General features: G+C 47.1%; 1 protein-coding gene across 2 annotated transcripts in view; it reads right to left on the bottom strand.

Annotated features, from left to right (window-relative positions):
* Positions 1 to 25831, bottom strand: part of PTPN23 (protein tyrosine phosphatase non-receptor type 23) — a 1404706-nt gene that overhangs the window by 1182442 nt on the left and 196433 nt on the right. For both annotated transcript variants that reach the window (XM_069645828.1, XM_069645827.1), the window contains exon 4: positions 12799 to 12875. In XM_069645828.1, coding sequence (XP_069501929.1) covers positions 12799 to 12875 — 77 coding nt within the window. The remainder of the gene's footprint in view (positions 1 to 12798; positions 12876 to 25831) is intronic.

Genomic DNA, 25831 nt, shown 5'->3' with positions numbered 1-25831 from the left:
GACTCTCCGGAGCAGTCCAAGCCGCTGCTACCCTTCTTTGTAAAGCCATATGAAATGGCAGCACCGGGTCAATGGGTGGACCTTGGTCCAAAATATCAGTCAGGTCATCCTGCAGAAAATCCACAGGTGGAGCAGACCACCCCAAGTACTCAGTCACCCTCAACATGAGACGCCTGTACGAGGACTCAGCATGTGTACCAGGCTCAGGCCTGCCAAACTCAACCTCCAGAGAGGTGTCCAAACCACTGGCGTCATGTAAGGACTGACGCAGGTCTTCCATCTGGCTGTGACCAGACAACAGGTCATCAGGAACCTCTGCGGGTACAAACCCCTCCTCATCTAACCCTTCTTCCACCTCTGAAATGTAATCCAAAGGCTGGAATAAATCTCTGGATGAAAGTACATAAAAAGGCTCAAATACAGGCCTCACCGACTTAACGAGAGCCTTACTCAGAGATTCCACCGTCCTCCGGGGCACCTCCGGCAAATTCTCCTCAAAAGGTGTCGAGGGCGCCGATGGAATAGGCGTCGACGTCGAACGAGGCGCTGATGACTTCGACAACGGCTTTGAGGCCGGAGCCCTGAGCGTGTCCTTCGACGGCCTCGGCGCTGACGACTTCCTAGGAGCCGGAGCCTCGAGAGAGTCCCTAGACGGACATGGCGCCAATGTCGTCGATGCCTTCTTAGAAGGCCTCACAGGCTCTGACGGTCTCAAGGGCATCGAGGACCCGGACCTGGCACGGCTATGACGATCAACCTTGTCCGGTCGGGACCTCGACGATCGCGCCGACCGCCCGAGCCCGAAGGCGTGTGAGCCTTGGCCCTTGCTCGTTCCTTGCCGGCCTCTCGAAGGCGCGGACAGAACGGTGCCTAGCGATTCGAAAATCGCCAACATCTCCTTGCGGAATGTGTCCCATTCTGCCAGAGATGAATGCTTGTTGGGACAAGCTACCCATTGTCTGGCGGAGTCCTCGGACGGGGAAGGCGACCGGTGACGGCGCTTCCGAGAGTGCCTAGAAGAGGCAGAGGAATGGCAGGACCCACTCAGAGAACAAGACCCCCTGGACTTACGCCGACATGGAGTCGCCCCTCGAATCGTCGGTCGAAAGCCCAGTGGATTTCGACATATGGGGTTTAGAAACCCTACCTACAGACATCTTCCGCTCCCACAAGGACGTCAAGGACTGGCATTCATCGCAGTCATCTGTGGCGTGGCTTTCGCCGAGACACCAGAGGCAGAAGTCGCGCGGGTCTGTAAGGGACATTCTGGAAACGCAGTCCTGACACTTCTTGAAGACAAAGACATATTCTCATTACAAAGTTAGAAGAACCGATTCAAAGGAGAAGAACCGAGACGCGTCGGAATCTCGGCGGAAAAAATGGAACCGAGGGTACGGGCATCGTGCATCCTACATAAAACATCCGGTGACGTCGGCTCTCGACAGAGGCCTTTGAGGGACAACGTATCGACATCATTGACGCAGGACACCGACGCTGACATTTTTTTTCCGAAGCAGCACAGCTGTGGACATTACTGTCAGATGTGGAATACATCGGACACAATCCCCTCGAAGATTAAGTTCCCCTGGAACATGTTGACACAGTAGGAGCACCTTGTGTTTCAGAGCCCACTTCCAAATGTTCTGAGACAGTTTGGATAGCCCTGGTGAGTGCCTCCTTGCTGGTTCAGGTAGTACATGGCTGTGGTGCTGTGAGGACCAGTACCATCTTTCCCAGCAACTGTGTCTGAAAAGCCTTGAGTAAATGGAGTTAAGTAAAGGGATAGCCTGGCTGGCAGGAGCCTTCTCCTTTAGAATGTCCTCCACAAAATCTGAGTCTTACACCGCCTCTTGCGTGGCTATCTGGAAATGTTCAGTTGCTTTTCTCAGAATGGTGTTAAACGCCATCTGGTCATCTATAGGAGATGCCTGACGCAGAGGTGGGGAGGAGGGAGGATCCACGCATATGGTGTCAGGATCCGGGGTATGGGTAGGCGACAGCCATGGTGGGTTAACCACCGGCTACTCGTCCCCCACCCCCAATCTGGGGCCTGGTCATTGGGATCCTCAAAGGGATCATCCTCTAGGTAAATAAGGGTCATGAGGAACCTACTCTTGGATCTGTCAGGTCAAGGACCTCCTCATGAAGTGGGCAAGAGGTTCTCTAGAATTTGGTCACTGGGGGGTAAACCTCTTCCATAGGCCTTTTAGGCGTGAATCTTTCAGAGGAGTCCACGAATTTCACAAGCCTATTCATACACCCTTAAAATTTCTCCCTGGTCCATGAAGGAGCCAGAGGGGGTAGTGCTCCTCCTGGGATCTCCCTGCCTAGAACGCTGAGATTTGTCAGAGTTCTGGGTAAGGGCTGGGGACTCTCAGAATAATCTTCCTGCCTTTCCAGGCATGGGGACAGGTCTTTCGACTTGTACCTGGGTTTATTGGCCGCCAAAACGATCTTTGCAAGACTCTCGTGGATGATCGGCGCCTCCGGGAGGGGTTGAGGCTGTTCAAACGATTTGCGCCATAGATTTCGACGTAACCCAGAGCTTTATGCGTCGGCGCGCTCTTAAGAGGCGTCTCGACGGCCTTGTGACTTTTGGTGCTGGCGCCCTTACCTGCAGACTGCCCGGACGCATGCCGGTTATGCGATTGCAGGGAGGGCTGCCGACCGCGTGGATCAGCGGGTACTGCCGAGGAACACAGCGTACCCGTTGGCGCCTTGGACCGTTTCGACAGATCAGTCGAGGCCAGACTGGGGGTTGTGTGCTTGCTTCTATGAGTAGCAGGTGCGTCCCTGTCGTCGGGGTGTACATTCCCCATAGCAGGACTATCGTCGCTCCAATGAGAGGTCAATGGCATCCAGATCGAAGCCACGGGTGTCGCTTAACTCATCACTCTCGGAGGTGCCAGATCTACCCGCGGCCTGCAACATGGCATATGCGGCCCACCGTTTAACTCGACGTTCCTTGATCGTCTTACGACACAGGAGCTGTCAAGACCGACAGGACGCCTCCTGGTGATCACGAGGGAGACACTTGTTGCACAGCCGGTGCGTGCCCTTCCAGGGGTATTTGCCTTTACAGGGAGAGCAAAGTTTAAATGGTGTCCTGTCCATAGCTCATGTGTATTAGAGCGATGGCAAAACCAAGTCAAAGTCTGTTCTTTCGCTGTCTTCGGCGGTGGTCAGAAAGTAATCGAAGAGAGGGACCAAAAATGCACAATAAATAAATAAATAAATAAAACTGATCCCAGGCCAGCTATGGGCAGGCTGTGTGTATTCCCTGCCAGACTGGCTGGCTCTACTGCACACACCAGCACTGTAGCCATGCAGGCTGTCTCTCTTTGATCCTTTGTGAGGTCAGAGAACACTTCTCCAGCAATACAGCCCCTGAAGCATGAACTGTCCTGGGAAAGATGAATCAAAGGGTACACCTTACACAAAATGCTAGCCTCACACCAAGGTGTTGCATGCAAAAAGACCTTTGATGCCATGGGTCTAAGAAGGGGGTAGGGCTTAGTGTTGCCAGATGGAGCTCAGCACAAGTGGGCAAGGGTTCCACCAACCAGTTTCTTCCTCTCCCTCCTTCCGGCCCCCTTCACTGCCTTTAGCACAAGGCACTTTGGATATGATGGAAACAGGCAAATCTCACTTATCACAAGAATAAGGATTGGACCCCTTAGATCATCCCCTTAGATCATGCTGGCTTTTGTCCAGTCACATGTGGACTGCGGCCTATAAAAGGAGGTCGTCTCCCACTCCTCCTTTGATTCATCTCTGGGCCAACCAGGACATAAGGAAGATTTTATTTGGACCACTTTTGGGAGAGTATGACCTTTCCAGTCCTCAGCCATTGAGGTGAAGGTGTGATCCAAGACAGCTCCAGTGCCCTACTCCTGATTCACTCCAAGGACACATTAGAGGTGGCTCTTGCTGAGGACCAAGGTCTGCCACTATGTAGCAAACCTACTGGAGAACAGCGACTAAAACGACTCACCTTAACCAAGAGCCCGATAGGTTTCACAGCATCCCGAGGGCTGTTTTCGCCATCACAACGCCTCAAGTTTCCTTCGACAACGCCATGTCAACGGGAACCACCAGTGCTACTACAAACCACTGTGCTCGCCTCATTCAACCGGCTCGATGCTGTAGTGCTCAAGCAGAGTAGTCACCTCTCTGGCTGGAAGACCAGCGCAATGTACACCCCATTTCGAATCGCAGCACCAGACACTGCATCAAACCCACACACTCCACTTCAAATTGGAGCACCTGACAGCATCAAACCCCCAGGACTTTGCACCACAAGCTCTACTTGAACCGCAGGATCATCGCGTCAATCAACTTGAATCAGTGGTACTTATTATCTCGTAACATGCTCCATTGCCGAACCGCTCCTGGTGATCCCCTCGACTTGCACCACTGGATGCTGCTTCGGAACCGCACAGAAAGGAATCCTGTTTGCTGGGAGTGGAGCTAGAGCCTGTGTTCTGCAGAGTGCCGTCAGAAGTGTTCTAGTCAGTGCAGCTTGATGGCTCCCATGTTTGAAGGTCCCTTCCACTAGTGACTGTGCTTGTCCCAGGAGAGAGGAACACGTTGAAAGTTATTGCACGGGACAACGGTGCTGGGGGGCCGGCGTTCTGCTGAGTAGCCAAGGAACAGGCTAGTGGTCCAGCATTGTCATCTACAGTGTGCCGGCGTAACTACTACAGGGAGCGCAATAGCCTTCTGGTCCTTTTTTTAATATACACCTTGGATGCCTCTGTCATATTAATTTGATACAGTTTGTGCTCTTTTGTCTTGCTGTCCTTCACGTTGTTTGGACTAGCAGGGCAATTGGTGTGCTTTGTCAAATCCCCTCATGCAATTCCATCTCCTCCCGCCTTGCTACGTATTCTTCAGTGAACCTCATTTATTGGGCTTTTTGTTGCGGTCATCGTCATTGCTTACTGTTTCGGTGGAGCTCTTCTTGGAGAAATTGCTGAACTGGTAGAGCTTTAGAGGTGACCTCCTGTTGGACTGACTGTAGACCCTTGTTATGCCCATCACCAGAGCCAGTGCAATTAAAATGCCACTTGTTCATTTAGCAGAGTCACCCGCCCCTTTTCATCAATCTGAGCTTTCTGGCATGAGCATTATAAAGGGATTCTCCCAAAATAGTTGAAATTATGGGACGCCAATTTTGTCCCCTATAAAGTATGGTAGTCCATCTGCGACCTCACTGCCTAATAAGAGCTGCTTAAATGAAGTATTGGCATTAAGTGCACAAAGAAAACTGCGACTGCGGGATCTGAGATTAGATCCTTCCGATTTGGATAAGAATGATTCTGGTATGTTGCCAGATATTCCTATAGTATGTGAGGAGTTAGCATTGGAGAAGCTTGCTAACCAGGAAGATCCCAGGTGTTCACCTGATGTTGGGGTTATTAGAAGCTATGTGGGAGGGACTGATGGTTCTTCCTCTGCCTTGGTCATGTTTTCATCTCCTCCTGTGGAAAGGATGGACAGGGCAGAGGAGGCTATCCAGAAGCCTCTATCACAGTTTTCATTGGAGCCTACGGGCATGAGCAATCCAATTCTCTTTGATCAAATAAGTCCAATGCAATGGCATCAAATCAAGGAAAGGATATTGGGCGAGTTAAATTAATGCAAAACATTTACAGACTTTTGCTCCTGGCTGGACTTGCTGGACCAATATGCGCTACAATTTCATCCGGTTAAGGCAGACAACTCCTGCCAATCAGACCCGATACCAGACATGGTAAATCAGAGCTCTCAAACGATCATGAAGGAAACCAGCTGCCAGGCGTCTATTGCAAGGAAGGCATGGTATCAAATAGTAAGACAAGACACAAGTGATCACTGTTCAAGGGTGTTTATTGAACTTCAACTGGGTTTTAAAAAAGCTCATCTAATCCTAAATCTAAAAATGGGAGCAATCTACCACTTTAGAAAAATAACGCAGTCTTAGTCGAGTCTGTCAAAATAAAAGGTCCTATACTAAAACCTATTGCCTATCCTTACTTCTAAATACAAATAGTGTAGGAAACAATGTTATGCAAAAGAAAAGTGTTCAAGAAATGATCATTCAAGCTGTTGGCTTCCCTTACCCACGGTTTCAGCACGGGACCAGGCGGAATACTCAAGTTTAGCACACTTGTTGGCTTCTCTAGCACGAGGATTACGTTCAAAACCTCAACGTGAGGTCCTGTGCCAAAGTCTCTTTGCCATCCAAAGTCTCTTATTTCAGAGGGCCTGATGCAATACAACAAACATTAAAGTTCCTTTCTTCTTAGGATTTCACATGTACAACTTCTTGGGTGATTTTCAATTCAACCCGGGTCCCCCTTTGCTGGGCTCAGACCACTAACACAAAGCTTTCAATTGATCGCCCTCTGCCAGGCTCGGACCAACTTAACCTACTTTTCCTAGCTTTCTTTACTTTAGAAATCGAAGACTTTCAACTGTGTGCAGCATTTTGCTCAACCCATCGCAGGACCACTTCAATTCACAATTACTCGCTCTCCTTGATATGCTCTCTTTCTCACTTTCACTTTGCAATTCTCAGCTGGATACCTTACAGACTTTCGATTGAGCACCCACACGGTGCCAGACCACTGTCATTGGTATTGTATCTTGCTTTAAAAGTTCAATCACTCATCAACAGTTTAACTTTACTTGCGTCCATTATCACACGTGTTTTAACAATGTTCGTTCCAGCGCTCGCCAGTACCATGATGGCTGGCACTTCTCCCCACCTTGATTATTGACACGTGAGGGCCACGGGTATCTCCGACACACAATGCAGGATTCTACAGCCTGGTTTCCTGGTCTTCCGCTTTCTATTCGAGGTTTCAGGAAAGTAACGGTTCCTTGTCGAAAAGGTCAAGGGAACTTCCCTCATTGTGACCCCCTTCTGTTTTGCTGTCTTTCTTCTCTCGTTAAACTGCCATCTTGGAACTGCTGTTTCCCTGGGTGCCTTGCCTCGCTCAGAGTGTGCTCTCGTGCTCCGCCTTTTATCCTTGTGGGGAAGCTTAATGGAAGTCAGGTGTATGGGAGGGTCAGTAATTGCCTGACCATTGTATTGGGACATGTCAGGTATACGGCTCGGGTGTTAGTCTGTTTTCCCTCATCGCGGGCTGTCTGTGTGAAAGTGTTTGTGTTGTAAAAAGGGGGGGGCAGAGTTCCTAAATATGGATAGGATGGGGTAAAGGTGTTACAGGGAAGGGGATACCGCATCTCTCCATCTGGTGTCCCACTCCCTGAAGACCCCTTACCCAGGTGATCCTCCCACACTGGTCCAACCCCAGGGGCCACCAGGATGACAGATCCCCGGGGACTAGTGGGTGAGACACCTTCTGGTTTCTCACACTGTAGATCAAAATCAATCCTTGAATGACGGTGTCAGCAAGGACATTGAAGGCTCCAGGGGTAAATCCTGTCAGACGTTTCTGGATGAGTTGAATATAACTCCCGCAAGATACATTTGCAAAACTACAGGAAGTTATATCTAACCCCCGGATGACGATTCCACATATACCCGTGGAATCAGAGTGTCAAGTGTGAGGGGTCCGAAATACGAGGTGGACAAACAGGTCTAGATTTTTCACATTTTGCCATTTCATTTAAATAAAAAGGGGTTAGACAAACGTTTAAATGTCCCTAACCGAATAAAGGATACCCCTATCTAACAAACTAAAGCTAAAAAAAAAATGACACTGGGTCCAAATGTATCTGCCCCTCACACTAATATACACAATAAAAACACTGTTCAGCAGTCACAAGATGGCTGCAACTCTGAGCCTCCCAGTGAGTCGCCAGCGTATTAGCATCTAATACTGCTTTCTAGAAATAGTCACATGAACTTAACTCATAATTCGGCATTGGGAATACTATGCCACAACTTGTTGAAGTCTCAAGCCAAAACACCCCAGAACTTTGGAGATCTGAGCGATACAACTTACAGCAGCCTACGCAGGCTGCACTTGGAGAGGTCGGGTGTTTCCAGAAAACCAGCAACCGCAGGGGAAACTACACAATGTGTGGTGTGTGCTGCCCGCTGCAGCGACGTTGATCCCAATAGCCCACTAAGTAATTATCTGCGACGGGTGCCTGGAGACATGTGGGAACACAACGGCTTTGTCTCGAGCGTGGTGGGATCCCGACTCAAGACACCTTGTGAATCGAGAAGGCTCAGGTGAAAACCCCAGCTGAACCCCGGAGACATACCTCAACGCTGTGGGGAACGGCAGAGAAGACGTGGCCGCTGGGCTGTTGCCGGATGCCTCCTCGCTCAGGATTAATCCCAAGGTACGGAGTGGGCAGTGTGCGGGACGTGTGGTAAAGTACTGTTCCTGAGCAGCCCCTACTGTTCCTGAGCAGCTGGCCTCGAAACTGGACTGCCTAAATGCTGAATATTGAGCATGCAACTATGTGCGCATACACTGTTCCCTATATGGGGGTGGGGGGAATTGGCTGCACCACACACTGTCAGCGAGATCAGCCCACCAGGACCTCAATCCCCTGGCTTGTGACCCGGAGTCACATCCCTAAAATAACAGTGTGGCATACCAATAGACAGTAGGCTTCAAGACGCATGAGGTCCCTGCTGGGGCCCCATGGGAGACGACCTAAAAGCCCAATTGTTGATAATGCATCCTCTGCTGGCAAACATTCACCCGTGAACTTTATCCTCATGTTGTTGCCATAGCTCTCAGCGGTGGGGCAGTGGTCTGCTCTATGCTTGGTAGTGGGTGATATTGAAACTTGTATACTGCACTCCTGATAATCCTGCACTGAGAGGCTGTCACTTGCGATAAACTATTCACAATTAGTGTATAAAACAGCATATATTAGCAACTGTGGTGCTGAGACCGTCACCCTACCATAGTCGGCACTCACTGACGAAAGTCTGGTCTCGTCTAGTAGAGTCAGATCTAACCATGCCCAGAGGGGGAGACAACCAGAAAAAGCTAAATACGCTGGAGGCATTTGCTAGACAAACTAACCCACCTCGCCCGGATAAGACTATCGACTCTCAATCTGAAATGACCACCTGTGAGTCACCTGAGGAGCTGCTAAGCCTTAAAGAGGTGATGGACAGCATGCAAGGCGGCTTTGCCTCTATGACTGATCAATTAGACGGCATTACGACCAATATAACTATTATGAATGGTAAAATGCAGTACGTTTTCAGTTGGATGATGGAGGCAGAAACGCGAATTGGGACAATGGAAGACGACATAACTTCTTTAAAATCTCAAATATCAAGAGTTACTACTCACCTGAAAAGAGCCTTGTTTAAAAGCGACGACTTGGAATGCCGCTCGCAGAGAAGTAACACACACCTAATTGGCCTGCCGGAAAACTTTGATAGGGGCCCCATGGAAAGAAACATTGAGAACCTTCTCAAAGACCTGTTCAATAAGCAAAACGTCTCCTCAATGTTTGTGGTGGAAAGGGCTCACAGGACACCAGCGGCACATCCTAAGCCAGGGCTCCTCCCAGGGTAATTATTGCAAAATTACTCAACTAAAGGGACCAAGATACGGCGCTGTCTCTCGCCAGGGAAAAAGGGCCATTACACTATGACAATACTATCATTTATACCCGGATTTGTCTCTGGCTGTCCAACAAGAACGCAGATCCTTTCTGGCTGTGAAACGCATGGTTCAAGAAAGAGCGATCCCATATGCTATGCTATATGTAGCGTGCCTACGGATCCTATACCGGGGAAAGGCAGTATTTTTTTCACCCTTTTGGAGGAAGCAGTTATCTACATTGAGGCCAACATACCAATCTCCAGACCAGTGGAAGAAGACACAGGCGCGTGATCCCGGTCGCAATTTTGAGCAGCCTGGAGGAACACTGTCGACTTAATGAAAAGTGATGGGAAGGAATACTTTAATAACTTTGGCTCAAATATTTTTTACACAATGCAAGTCATTTTGTCCTAGTAACATGCTCATAATGTTGAAACAGGAGTTGAAACGGTGGCCTCCCCATGCAAGTTTGCAGGTTTCCGTTTTAAATGATTGCACAAGTTGGGGATGTGCACAACTGTTTAGGGAAGTGAGGTAGGGGGAAGGGTGGTGTACACTGCCCTTATTGGGAGGGCAATGCGGGAGAGAAAACAAGTTGGGGTAAAATTGGGGAAAAGAAGTTCAGCAATTTGCATACAAGGATTCAGAGCGGCATGCAAAATCCAGTGGTAACGAAATGGCCTTCAAACATCAGCATCATCAGCATGGTATACACTTGCCACCATGGAGACTATTAGAGTTCTTAGCTGGAATGTCAGAGGGCTAGGAAATTACACCAAGGAAAGAAGAATTACGGCCTATGTGAACAGTCATAATGTTCAGGTCCTGTTCCTACAGGAGACACATGCTGTTGGTGCTGGAAATACTTCTTTTGCTGCAACATTGGCCCTGAAAAGGTATTACACTGCATACTCAACTCAATCCAGGGGGGCATTAACCATGGTACATAAGATAATTCCTTTCACACAATTACATACACACATAGATCAAGAGGGCCTATATGTCAGTGCACAGTAAATTACTTAATAAAGAGGTCCTACTGGTGAACACATACGGGCCTAATATGGACGACCCTGGATTCTATTCTGTTATGGCCATATATGCCCGCTGCAGTAATATGGGGGATACATTAATACTATTATAGTAGTAACACTTGACCGTACTGGATTCAGCACCAGACTGATGTCAAAGGCAACCAGTTGTAGTGTCACAATACTGGATAGACTACAGTTACATGATATATGGAGTACGCTGCATGCAGGGGAGAGGCAATATGCATACTACTCCACGGTACACAATATGGCATCAACAATAGACATGTTCCTGATATCAGATCATCTAGTGGGACAAGTGGAGGAAATCGACATATCCACAAACATACTCGGACCATTCTCCGATCACAATATCTCCGTTGTGGTGCAATGCCCTGACGGACCGTGGCATGTGGAGGTTTAAAATCACTGGTGCTGCAAGACTTAGTCTTTAGAACAGTTATTGAGGAGGACATCCGCAAATATTTTCTAACTAATGATAATGGAACAGTCTTGCAGGCTATTTACATACAGAATAAGTATAACCACTGTAGTTGAATGAAGACAATTCAACAAGAGCATGACATTTGAATGAAGCAAATTTAATATAACAATCCAGTATGCAAAAAATAAAAATTTGAGGTATGAAAGCAAACAAGTGTCAAATTATGTATATTTTTCTTAAAGTGCATGCGCAAGACAAGCTGAATCTATTACTATATACTGTACTGCAAACTAAAGCAACTCCGGCGTCTCCCTTCTCCTCAAGTTTCAGCTTCAATGTTGAGTTACAGCAACCACTCCACCTCCCACTACTGCCTTCTCTGCTACACTCTATGGCCTGCACCTGAGGGGGCTCTATATGCCTCCCAGTCTCCCTCCGGTGTGGGTCATTATCCTTATTAACCTGTAACTTGCAGATCAGTGCCTCTGCGTCCCTCTTCTTCATTCCTAGTACTTTGGGCATTGTGTGACTTGAGGTCCCCAATGTTCATCTTCATTTTATTTATGGGCATAGGATTACAAAATTCCTCTTTATCCTTAATTACCTTTTTTAAGGGATTATTTTAAGGATCTAATAAAGGTTTTTGCTTTAAAGGAAATTTAGAGTTTTCAGAATCTACAATGTCAATACTTAAAGATTCACGTTTACCCTTCTCCTGTTGATCATAGGAGTTTTCACCTTTATACATTGACATGATTTTGGAAGGGGCATTTTTATTCCAACATTTGACTTGTTATAACAGTTTTCACCATCTTCAAGATAATTAGCTTTGGGAAAGAAAAGCTCCTTCCGACAAGCCATTACGGACTGCGGCCTCACTGAATCTTCCACCTCTGAGAAAGACAAGTACTGTGTCCCTCCCAACAGAGTCCTCCCGTTGCCTTGGGGACCTACTTTAATCATTTGTAATGTGCACCACATGACCTGAAGGCTTAAGGGTGCAACATAAGACCATACACATACCAAACGAGACAAATTACACAAATTTGGTGTCACCCCCCAGGTGATCCTCCGGATTATACCAAACCTTGGGTCGGGATCAGGCAACAGCTGCCTCCCCTGGCCACCTGGGAGGAGACTTTATGTAGGGCACTGCAGGATACATCACATCATGCAGCCTATCCTCTTACTCACTTTCCAGAATTATTCTTCCAAAAGACTGTACGCTCTCTACCATATTTTGATCATGATAAAGTGATACCGTGCAAACCTTTCTGCAGGACCTTTTTGTTATATTCAAGGTAACATTTAAGTGAACATTTCATTTATTAGAACCAATTGAAGCCATGCAAATGGACATTCTTTGAGTTGATCCCTTAGGACTTGATTGTTTTCAGTCATCAATTCTGTCCATTGTTTTCAGCCCTTTGAACTGTACTCTGGGTAACAGTCTAATTTTTCTTTTCCTTCAATTCCCCTTACAACTGAACCCAATGGAAGAAAAAAACGATCTGGAATTAGTTTGATATGTGTTGCATTTCGGTTATCATAAGGCGTGTTTGTCTAACAACCACTACCAATCACAGAAGAGACGTTGAGCCACAGCATGTGAATCTTCAACATATTCACAATGCAAATCATAGTTCCTTTATCACTGGGAAAAATAGCTATAGAAACTACATGCGGGTGAGGGATTAGAAGTGTTGGCATTAAGAAATCTAATGGGTACAAAGGAAAATCAATTGGAACACCAGCAACCAAACAGAACTTGGTTTAAGTGCCTTACCAAGATTGTAAAGGATGCATGCTTGCTCATACTTGATGTCTTCATGCGTGACTGCCTTTCCTGAAAAGATTTCCGTCCTGCAAGTACACAAATCTGGGATAAATACTTGGGCTTATTAGTTTTTCAAACAAAAAAAAAAAACTCCCTCCCCTTAATGCAGGCACAGGTTCCCCAAAAGTGAATTGCAAATGTTCCAATAGCAACCTCTCAAATCACTGAAGCAGGCCAGTCCCATCTTCCAATTCTCGCCCACATCAAAATATACAGGCAAGCAAAACAGACTTAACCTTCTGCCCAAAACAGTGTTTCTGTACAAATCAGAGCATTTCCAAACTCCCATTCTCTTTAGGAAAGCTTTCTGAATCATCTTCATGAATTCAGAAGCAAGTGTAAGCAGCCTTTCAATTTCTAGCAGTATAATGGAAACAAACACCATGACTTTTACTGATCAGTGACTAATATCCGGGAATACCTCTGGAGACCAATATTACAAAGAGCAAATGTTGTATTTGCATAGCTCTACTTAAACCAATAGATTTAAATTAATCATGGAATCATTTCGTCTGGTGACTTCAGGGTTTTTGGCAGACAGAAGATTTGATGGTCCACAGGCATTGCACTTGTAACAAATCAGTGTGACACCTGATAAATAATCCAGGTACATCTAAACCAGAAGTATGACATTGTTAGGTTATGTTACTCTGCACCAGACAAGCACCACTGTAGTAGTTTGAGCATCTGATCCTGCCCGTGGCGCATTCTACCCCCGCCCGTGGTGCTCCAGACCTCAGACTGCTTGGGGAATAGTGGGTAAAACTGATGAATGAAAGTGAATAGAGTGGGAAGAGAAGAAGGATATTTGGGAAGTTGGGCAAAGGGAAGTGCTTTGTGTAAGAATGGATGCGTGTCACTCCATCTTATATGGATTGTCTTCTGAAGAAAGTTAGAGAATAGATATACGTGTTGACATAGCATAAGTAGTTTTGTTCAAAGGCAATTTTGGAGAGCTATGAATTAAATATCAATCAGTGTTGGATGTGCGGGCCTCAAGAAAGCACTCGGGCAATCATGGTAGAGGTGCCTTCTTAATATATGCTCTGCATCTATTTAAATTACTGCACATATTTCCCGGATGGTACTGCTTAATTCAGATGTCTAGTCCAAGAGTAGACCAGTCGCAAAGCTTTTCTTGTGGTGGAGGAGGAGAGAGGGAGAGAAAGCAAGGGATTAAAAAAAGGAAAGAAAAAAAACACAATAGGGCATGCAATGTTCTGCACGTAGGTTTGTATTACACAATAGGGTACAATTGTGAGGATCAGAATTTCCAAATGCATTCAGACTATGCCCAGCTTGTGGTCCACATGGATAAGGCGGGGGGCGCAGGGGAGAAGGACAGAAGTCGCCCATAATTCTGTGATTGATGTTTATACTTGAATATTGGAGATACGATTGCTCATGAATCTAGTATGGAGTAGGGGTCGTCGTCATCATTATCATCTGGCTTATTCCATCCCCTTCCGTTCCAACTGTCCAGAATTACTGTGAAGGTTGCTATTTTTGGCCCCAACATGCAGGAATTAAAAAAAGGATAGGATCTGGTGTTACCATGACCTTTCCCACAAATGAAAATCTGAGATAAAGTCCTGAAATTTTCAATTTTCACCTAAGGATAGCAAGAAATATCACCATTCCTAGGCACAAAACACAGGCTGGCATAGATAGGAGCCACTAGTCACTACAGAGGAGACTACGGAACCACATACACAGGGATGCCACTTATGCAAGGAGTACATTGCAGAAGGTGGATAAAGGCTATCCGAGGGCCTCATGTCGCACCCAAATGTGCTTACTTAAATTGTCAAAAACCGTCTAGTTCCACCAAGCGCTGATGTCTACCTTTGGCGCGCACACACACCACACTGTGTCAAAGGCCTGTGACGGATTGCCATCTGCGAGGATCTGAAAGCCCTGTCTTTGTATTTTTATTAATAACTAAAATGATGCAGGTCATTCTGTTTCTGAAAGGGAGGTGTGCTAATCCGACTCCCCGCCCCCATCCCCAACCCGGCCCACTTTCCAAATGCTCCAAGCCAGAATTTTAGCACACATTGGGGCCTTGTGGTAACCAGTCTACTGGCATGACCGCGCCAGCTATACTGGGGCACAGTACACGTTCAAAGGTCATCTGTGCAGTCCTGACAGCCTCGGGGACAGTGTCCCCACAGCTGAGGTAGTAATTTACCTTCAGCATCTCCAACCTAAATTATATTGCCTGTCTTAATCAGTGTGGTGGAAGGCAAATCTCTAAATATAAGCCATGCCTGGTTGTGGCATAGTGATACGCGTACACAATTATGAAAGCCACATCAATTTCATATCGCACCAGTGTGAACTCTGAGCAGGGCCTAAACGCATGTGTATACGTGTCTAGGTTGAACATCTCTGCCGCTGCTTTGGGGAACAATAGCCAGCAAGCTGCCTCCTTTCAGTACACAGTAGGAAGGGACATCTCCACAGGGCACAGAAACTTCCCCCAGGAGTAGGTTCCCTGGTGCTTCAGAGGCAGCACTGACGTGAAGCCAACCTCAGATCTTGGTGCTAAACCCCTGGCTCTCCCTGCATCTCTAAACTGCATTGACGCCAGTTGGACACTTCAGACCCCTTGTAAGTGGCTGCATGACAACTTCTGGACAAAGACACTCAACTGCCTCCACATCTCTACGTTTTCTTGATGCCGAACTCCGTCGTCTCTGCATCGGATACCCGTTGAGTCTTCGAACGTCCCCCAACTCAGCACTGCCACCTTGTTACCAGCTTCTTTGAGCTGGTGGCAACATAGTAGTGCCCCAAGGCTGTGTTGAGCCCCCACAGGCCACTCGCCACCCAAGTTATGTTTCCACTTCTCCATCGATGAGGTTACTGAGTCTTTCATGAGTCTTTCAGGGCCACAGACCCAACAACAGCCGCCATTCCCAGCTTCTTAGCCCCGAACAGCACTGCATCATTGGGACCTGTTGCCACTACTCTGCAACTTGACCCCGGCCAGGTGCTGGAAGTGTCCAGACTCCTGTTTCAACCATGTTGGGCCACAAAGAAAGAAATTAAGTACTATGAAGAGGCCCTGCTACTATGGTCACAAAAAGTGGACAGGGGGACTTACAAGTGACCTTGCTCTGCCTTTTTCTCACAAGGCATTTCTTTGAACACCAACATGATGCCAATGAAGTGTCTGAACACCCATATTCACCTACGCAAAGTGCAATTCTACAAATTATTGCATTTTCTGTGTTTATTTACAGGTGTAGTTTTTGGCTTATGTTTTTAGTCATTTGCATTTTTTATGGTTCAATTAAAAAGTCTGTATTTTTATAGAACCTTGATTGGACATTCCCTTATTTTGAACAATTGTACTTAAGATGTTCGGGATGTTACTGCCATCACCCATCCCCACCTCCCTCCCCCTTCTCCTCATAATGATAAAGCCTGCACAACAAGGCAAAGGAGGAATACTTTTTGGGCTGTGCCTATTTTCACTGATATGATTTGGCTCACTGCTGGTTTAGTAGAAGTGTTCGGCTGGTTATGCAGTTGAGCCGCTATGCATTCCTGTAGCAGTAGTACTTTTATCAAACAGGCATGAAAGGGATATGCCAACAGCGCAAGCACTCTGATGTTACCATTTTGGTTGAGACTCCAAAACGTAAAAAGGGTTGAATCTGGTGGACAGACATTGTCAGCAGTGGGATCAAGCTCTTGAATGGCGTGCTTAAGCCTTTAGAAAACCACATTAAATACAAAACCCAACTGCTCAGTAACACATATAGACAGAGTACAACACTAATGCAACCCTTTATACCCTCAACTGCCATTATTGGGCGCATAAATCGGGCAGTGCAGATACTGACTCGCCCAAGCAGTTGACGGGATGCACTTAGCGCAAAAAACGGCAACATAACAAGCAAGGCTCAATGGTCTTTATTTCAATGTTCAGAGGACTGATCAACAGGATTGTCGAAGGTCATTTAATCCTGATCTATGAAGAGAGCAAGTGTTAGTGCTGTGACAGTGATGTATTGAGAGTTCCAAAAAGCACAGATTCGGTCGTGGGAGGATGATGCCAAAACTGGGGCTCAGCACAAAACTGGCTTGCCCTCCACTACATGAGAGGCAGAATCTGGAGACAACCAAAAGCAGAGGGCCAGTGGACCAAAGTATACGACTAATAATTGGACAGTATGCAGGATGGATATGAGGGGCCTGTGTCATAAAAAGACCAATGCCGAGGACTGTTGAGGTTATACCCTGTCTGATTAGAATCCAATGCAATTTGATTAAAGCTTGAAACGATTGGACAACAGGGAATGCAATGTCCTTACAGAACACAAGCAAGAAAAAACAGCTCTACATTTCAAGGCCCTTACCCAAAGAGCCAATCAAAGCAAAATGACTTAAAACGGATGTCAGAATTCAGACGTTCTGCTGCCAGAGGGCCTCTTAGTGGGGCTCGCAAGGAACTGATGTTCCAGTTACTGCATTGGAGATCGCAAATCCACTTCTGACTCAGATATGTAGCCATGACTATGCTCTTACACTGAAGAATGCAATCCCAACCTGCCTTGTTTGTGCTGGTCTACTTCTAAACTTAAATACAGAGGAAAAACATCTGAACAGAAATTGAAACCAACAACTGAAGAATACTTTCCATTCCAATCTAAAACATCTCACATGCACACAAATGCAGTTTCAACACTCAAGTGAACACCTGACAATGATGTTCTAAAATTAAATCTTTTACAAGTAAAACAATAATAATGCTATTCCCATAATTTCAACAAAATGTATATCAATGGGCAATAAGAAAGACACAAATTTAAAGAGCGAGCTAGGGGCATGTGCTTTCACGGATACCGTGAGAGCAAATATTTTTTGCAGTAGAAAGTCGAAACTCAAATTTAATTGACAAACGTCGTTTATTATCATGAACTTCAACACTTTCAAAACAGGTACTAAATGTTAGTTGGCACTAGAATAGGGAAACGTGGTTGCAATCCCTGGTGAACCAAGTTTCAGAAAATAAAAAATATATTAATAGCCCATGTTGGAGGCTAAACGGGATTAATGATTAAAAAAAGGTAAGCAGCTAAAAGCAATTAAAGTGTAAGGGGAAAAAGGGGAAAAAAACAGTTCAAAATAGTTTTTCTTTAACCACCAATGATTATCAAACAGGTCTTATTTTATAATAAATTACCCGTCACTTACGACATGCCTGCGGCTGCAGACAGCACATTGAGGCTTCAATGCAGTCCTTTGATCCTGAGGAAAGCTGGAGGCTGAGATTACCACAGCAGCGAACCACAATGACACTTGGGAAACAGTGTGGAAAGTGTGAGCCAAGTGAGGGCTCAACTCAAACTAAAAGCAGTGGATGCAACTATCTATCATTAAATAAACATGTCCCAAACGTGCCTCAGGGCCCAAAAGCCTACTACTTAACCCACACCAATAATAAGACAATCAAATAAAAAAGCTCATGTTATAATAGTTTTAGCAATCCAAATAATTATATAAAAAATGAAAACAAAATGATACACCAGAATCACAATTGGAAAACACACTTTCTCTCAGAATGCTCTGCACACGGGTATACAGAACTTCCATGGCTCACTTGCTCTCATCTCTCTTCCCTTTTCAAGCACTCCTTTTCTCTTGGGATCTTTCCTTCCTGCTATAAAATGGTTACCGTCTTAGCCCATCCTAGAAAAGCCTTCTGCTTACAACAACAAACTGACTGTCAGACTGCATCTCCCCTTCTTCACTAGAAAATCCTATAAAAACTTGTTTATCGGAATACCCACCTACATCGACACAAACAACTCTGAACGGAACATAGGAACACCAGCAGTAGCAAGCCGAAGGGGAGGAACAAAGCAAAGCCCAGAGAAGAAGGTTGAACGAAACGGGCAGTCGCTAACATGGTCACAGGCGACCAAGGGCCGCGAGTCATTGGAAGGCGGGATTAGAGAAGACCTGAATGGAAGCATCCCGGCCATACCCGCTCCCCTCTACCCAAGGAATATAATGGCATGTAAGCGAGGTGACTTCAATCAGGCCGTTAATATTTCCCAGCAGCCGCTAGAATACCTTTGAGCAGTTCCGTTCCCAGGACAGGGGAAAGACACAACAGATATAAGCGTGGGGATATCGGGGTACGGAGCTACCCGCCAACACTCACCTTCCATAGCTCGTTTCAGCGGCCCCACAGCTGCGGCAATGCCGACCCACGTGGAGACCGGTGTTCCTCTCCGCTACCCGGGCTTGGCAAGCGAGGCACGGAGGCAACCTTCATTACGAAAGGAAGGGGGCGGGGCTTATGGGAACCTTTATAGACAATCTAAAAAAAACATCCCTGTTTGGTTCACAACTTTCCAGCCCCTATATAAGGTGGACACAAATAACGGACTGGGTGTGTCTTCTCCATTCCCTTGCAGGTATCCAAGAGAGAAGAAGCAACAGAGGCGCTGTGGACTTATGAGGACTAGCTATACGTGCAGAAAGCCTCACCCTTACTACAGAAGGAAGAAAGAATCCTTGTTTGAACTTTTTTGATGAAAGCAGAAACCTTTTTTATCCTGAATAAAGGTATTTGTGTTCAACCATCCTTGCTGCCAGGTCTCTTACAAACCCTTATGACTTTCTCCAATCCAGTTTCAATGTCTCCAATTTTCTAACTCTGCTAACCATTGCAAACGCTAAACTATCCTATCCTTCCTAGACCCATCTGCTGCTTCTAACACAATGGACCACTTCATGCACACCCTTGCAGCCAGTTTCAATCCAGGCTAGCACTCTTGACTGGATAGTCTTATCCCTCTATTCAAATCTACTCCATCTCTTGGAACCCGGCCACCTCAGATCAGATCTCCCTCCTTATAGGTGTCTCCAAGGTTCCACCCTGAGCACTCTACTCTTCACCTTCCTAGAATCCTCCCTTGATCCACTCTTCTGCCATCACCTCTTTGCAGATGATACACAACATTTGTTCACCCTTCATCACTCTCACTCCTTATTTCTCCACACATACTTATGGTAATGCGCCACTGTTTGAAGTTCAACTCCTAAAAAACCAAATGAATCTACCTGCTGGCCTCTAGTGCCCCTCATTTCCTTCTCACACCCATCACTTTTCCTCCTGACCTTCTTTACCTTTCTCATCCCTCAGGGCTCCCAACTATTGGATATTCGTTGACTGTGATCTCAATATCTACCACTTTATAAGTGCCACCTCCACTGCTACCAAAATGAACCTCTTTAATATCTGGAAAATACACCCTCTCCTCAAATATCACTCTGCCAAAATCCTAAAACATATTTTGGTACGCTGCTACCGCGAGTACTGCGTTACCCTCCTCCTTGGACACATCCCTCTGCTGGACAATACTGTATTCACCACTCACACCCACTACTATTTCCAATACTGTGTCCATGGTGGCAGTCTCTCTATGTCAAACTGGCCTCCTTTGAAGTCTCTACTGCTAGTCTTCAAATCCATCTATCCATCCTTCCATGGATCCATCCACTTGCGCAGCCCCTTATCTGGCCGACAATATATCGATCTTGCTACTCTCCTTCGTGCAACTTCTGCTCCTGCACCCACACACTCGCTGCAGTCTACCGACCCTCTCCTGGCACCTCACCACTGGAAGGCACTCCCCCGACCCCCCCCCCCCATCACGTTAAGAACACGCCCACTATCGCACTATCAACTCCGCTTAATCTGCACCTCTAACCTAGAAACAGCACCTTCAACTCAACTCCTCACCACTCCACCCTCCATGATCACCATACACCCACTGCTTTCTGGACCCTGTGCTTATCGAAGTGCTCACAGACAACTGTCATGTGTGGCATCTATTCACTGGCATATGCAGCTTTTTAGCCCAACATGAAATGGTCAGTCACTCATTGCCACATTACCTCTTATGGAAGGTGCCCATTGGTTAGGAATATGGATAAGAAGCATAATATTTGGAAGGTGTGGCATACTCTGGGCAAAACTAGCTATTCCAAGGTCCACAATAAGCCGCAGACTTCACTCCAAAATGGCCACCAGGGATGATCGGTTCGGCATAGAAACGGAAAGCACTTCCTGGTCAAGGTGAAGTTTCCTTTAATAGCAAAGCAACCAGTGATGTGGTTGCCAGAAAATGATCCCTTGTGTGTGCCTGGATTGGTTGGTTTCCTGTGAAGATTTCCTTTTGTGTATTTGTTTAATTACTTTGGATATTGGCCTCTCCGCCCCGTCATCCTGTTATTTGGGCTTCCCACCTTTCCAATTAGTCACTTCTGTGTTCCTGCCTTTTCTCTGGGGAGATCTGCCCTTTCAGGCTTGTAACCTGCAGCCATTCACCCTGCTTTTCTAGTCTTTCCTCCAAGTAACTGTGCTTCAGGTGCTGTGGCAGGATCTGCAGCCTCCCCAGACCCCACCACACATTGGTGTCAGGCTGGTCATTGCTCACATTGTACTCAGCCTATCGCCTCTGCCAATGACTGGTATGCTGTGTAGCTTACACTCTCGCACAGCACTTTCCTGAACCGGGATTATTCCCCATTTGGCGCTCCACTGTGCCAGTTGGAGTTCTCTACTGTTCGACCTCATTCCTGTGTTTGCCTGCTGAAAAGACTTACCAGACCACACAAGAAGGGCTCCTCCTCCTTGCAGTACAGTGACTAGATTACGGAACATGGCAGTCCAAGAGATAGCAGCAAAACTGCTGAATTCTTCCTTCCATGATCCGGAAGAACTGTGTGCCGTATTTGGTGGGACCCTCCCCTAATAAAAAGGGCTCCTTAAATCTCTGCTGATCTCTGCACTCTAGAAGGCTAAAGCAAGATGGGAATTGAGAAACAGATTGAGTGGCATGAAAAACGGACTCAGATACTGTCACAGAGTGCTGAAAGAAGCCCAGATTCTCAACAGATACATAGATGAGCGGGAGGAGATGGTTGCTTTGGGGGTGGAGGGGAAGTAATATCACTCCTAGAGATCTCTGTCAAGACATTGACCATGGAAGTGGAAAAGGTTAATGGAAACTTTCTGAACATAAACATTTCTCTAGGGGGGGAATAACAACATCTGTATTTCAGGGTTCCCAGAGGGAGCCGAGAAAGATAACCCCATGATTAGAATTGGTTATTTATAACGTGCTTAATACCCAGAGGTTTCTAAACGTGGACCCAGGGATCGAACCTGCTTTGCTACGAGTCGTCTTACTTCCAAGGCGAGTGCGTTGCCCCTGAGCTATCCTCCCGAGATATCCTTCAGAAGACACTGCCAACCTCTTGCACCTACCTCCGGGAAAGTCTTCTGAGATTGAGAGTGGTCACAGGTTCCAAAGGCCCAAAGCAACCAAGGAAGAGTGTCTGAAGCACATAATAGTCAAAATCCTTTGTTTTCCAGTAAATATAAAGCTACTTGGAAGGGTCAGGGAACTTTAGAACATAGTCGGGGGCCTGAAAACAACAATGCTTTTTTGCTTAATGTTTAGCAAGAATGTTGTGTAAAGAAGGAAACAATTTAAGATTCTAAGAACTTGCTGACATACTACATGTGCTATCCTGAGACCTTTAAACTAGTCTCTGAAGGGGCGATTTGCTTATTCATGGAAGGGAAAAAGCAGAGGATGTTCTGCCTGGGTTTAATGTATAGTCAATGGAACATCTCCCTGGTACCTAGATGCAGTCAATTATGTCCGGTGTCCTATACAAATCCCAGAAATCAAAATCGCAAATCAAATTGCCTCCAAAAGGGTGAAATATAGTCAGAACCATAGCTCAGAAAAGCATTTAAATCTGCAGCCATTTGTTTTACTTCGCCCTGGTGTTATTTAATTGTTGCCTTCTTTCCGGTCCTTGATACCCCTTTGATCTGTGCAAATTGATCGCCTCTCTTCCCCACTGTGCTCTGTGTCCTCTGGTTTCTCCAACCAAATTTTGCTGGCCTGCTCCGTGTGGGACTGTGCTTGCACCCAGGGATGCAACAAAATGAAAGAACCCCCTAGAAAGCCTGGCTGAGGATTCCCCCACCCCACACCCCCAACCTCCTCAAAGAAGCGTATTGCACTCCACTAGGTGAAATATGTATGTTTTTCAAATCAAATCTTTTATGTAAGTATGTGCACATACCTAGCTAGGAAGCAAAGCGCTGCTCAAAAGAGATGCAGAATGAGCGGAGCATCAGTGATTGGCAAGATGTTCTTTAAGGAGTAGGGTTTTCAGGTCGTCCTGAAGTATAGGATGGAATTACCAGGTTACTCACCGTAGTGACCACCTTACTCCTAGTCCATAGTCCCCTTTCCTCCATACTTATGAGACATCTCTCCGTCCTGTGGGACGGGACCGGAGCACTTTGTAAAAAGCATCCACATTTTTTCCAAAAATGTGTCCCTCCTCTGTTTCCTGCGCGGGGCCTGGCACGCGGCCGTAACCCCGCCCACCTTGGCTCCGCCTCGCGCATCAGTCCTTTTCTATCACAGGGTCAAAGACCCATTAGCAATAACAGAGGAACCTTATTAGAGGGGACGGCGGGCGGGCGTATGGAGGAAAGGGGACTATGGACTAGGAGTAAGGTGGTCACTACGGTGAGTAACCTGGTAATACTCCTACGTCCCGTCCCCTTTCCTCCATACTTATGGGAGATTCCCAAGCACTCCTTACAGGAACTATGGGTGGATGGAAATACCCCTTACTGAAACAGGTTCTTCAGCACAGCCTGGCCGAACTGAGCGTCAGCTCTAGAGCTCATATCGAGGCAGTAATGCTTCCAGAAAGCAGATGGGGAGGCCCAAGTAGCTGCTTTAGCGATGGACTCCCAGGGAACATACTTCTGAAAAGCAACCGCGGCTGCCTTGCCTCGCACCTGGTGTGCATGGATACCTTTAGGAGGTTTCAGCTTTTGGACGGTGAAAGATTCCGTGATACAGGCGGTAATCCATCTGGAAATAGATGCCTTAGACGCCGGCCTGCCCTGAGGCTTACCGAAGGTCACAAACAGTTGGGAAGAGCTCTGAAGCTCGGAAGTCCTGTCCAGGTAGAACCTAAGAGCTCTTCGGACATCCAGGCAGTGTAGAACCAAGGCAGGGTTCGGAAACAAGACCGGAAGGGAAATCAACTGATTCAGATGGAATTCGGTCACTACCTTTGGTAGGAAAGCTGGGTTCGTCCGAAGGACTACCTTGTCCTTGTGAAAGACCAAGAAAGGGTGCTCCACCGACAATGCCTGGAGCTCACTCACTCTCGAGGTCAACCGTAGCCATTGACTCAAAGGGTTTATGGCACAGCGCTGTCAGTACTACATTTAGATCCCCAGGCGGGTGCGCACTACGAACTGGAGGGTAGAGGCGTGTGAAGCCTACAAAAAGCCTCTTAACCACTGGGTTACTCAGAGAATAAGAGCATTGGTCTATAGCAAGATAAGCGGAAACCGCTGAAAGGTAAGTTCTGCATGACAGAACGTAAACACCCGACTCTGCAAGGGAGGACACGAAAGACAGCACCATGTCAATCGTAGCCACCCTTGGATCCAACTGCTTTTCCAAACACCAATGACAGAACCTGAGCCATTTACTCCTGTATTGTGATCTGGTCGAGGGTTCCCTGGCTGCCTGGATAATACGCATGTTATCCGTAGACAAGTTAAAATGCTCTAAGACTTGAACTCAGGCACCATGCCGCCAAGCTGAGCGATTGTGGGGAGGGTTGCCACATCTGCTATTCCCCTTGATGAAGAAGATCAGGTTACCAGTAACCCCAGATCAGTGAAAACACCGACAGGTGTTGAAGTTCTGCGAACCAAAAACTGTCCGCCCACCACAGGGCCATGAGCAGAAGGGAACAGTTCACAGAGATCTTCCGCTTCCCAATTGTTCGATGAACTAGAGGCAGAGGCGGGAAGGCGTAAGCTCTCATGTTGTGCCATGGAATCTCGAGAGCATCCCCCAGAGAGGAGGCTCTCAGCCCCCCTCTGGAGGCATACCGATGAAGCTTCTCGTTTACCACCGTAGCGAAGAGGTCCACCTCCGGTGTGCCCCAACGCAAGAAAGTGCATGAGAGGACCTCCGCCTTCAACTCCCACTCGTAGCTGACCACTGTCCGCCGGCTGGGGTCATCCGCTGTGACATTCAGCTGGCCCGGGATGTGCACCGCAAGCAGCCAGACGCCATGAAGCATGGCCCACTCCTATATCTGGATGGACAGATCAACCAAAGGTGCCCACCCCGCAGGCAACAAAACATTGTGCGGAAGGGGTATCCGAGCATTTCGGTCATAAACTGACCGATAAGGATGCGCACAAGGCCGAGAAACCAGCCCTACACCTGAGGCCGATGGCACAGCTGTAGGGGTAGAGTTCAAATTGGCTGCCGCGGTCGTGCCGGGAACGGGCACCATTTTGTCATCACCTGAGGGGAACTGCGGCACGTGAGGAAGTGAGGCAGGGGTCCCCGTCGATGGATCAGGGGTCTTAACTTTAGCCTTAACATAAGGAACCTCGGCAGAGCCGGTACTATGAGGCCTGGAATGTTTCCGAGACATACCAACCGCCAAATTAGCCTTCTCAGGAAGGAGCTCGGCGCTGCCGGTAAAAGAAGAATTTCCCTTCTTTGCCCCCTCAACAGATCTGGTGTCGCCGCAAGAGCAGGAACGGTGAGAAACAACCTTCACCGATAAGGCCTTGCCAGACCCGGAGATATCTCCTTTGTGGGTTCCAAATCAGGATATGCATGTACGCGTCCTGAAGATCCACAAAGCTGAGCCAATCGCCCATCTGCAAGGAGGAGCGTATCTGGCTGGGCGTGATCATCTTGAATTTCTCTTGGGGTAGGAAAAGATTGAACTGGGAAAGGTCTAGGATGGTGCGCAGGCCAGCCTGGTTGGGTTTGGGCACCGTAAACAGCCGGGAGTAGAAGCCCTCCCCTCGCTCCCCAAGGGGAACGGGTTTCACAGCTCTGAGGTGCAGAAGTTTCTGAACCTCGGCCTT

The sequence above is a fragment of the Ambystoma mexicanum genome, chromosome 2p (genome assembly GCF_040938575.1).
Source record: "Ambystoma mexicanum isolate Mex_15411 chromosome 2p, UKY_AmexF1_1, whole genome shotgun sequence".
Lineage (NCBI taxonomy): Eukaryota > Metazoa > Chordata > Amphibia > Caudata > Ambystomatidae > Ambystoma > Ambystoma mexicanum.
This window is presented reverse-complemented; position numbering and strand designations above follow the sequence as displayed.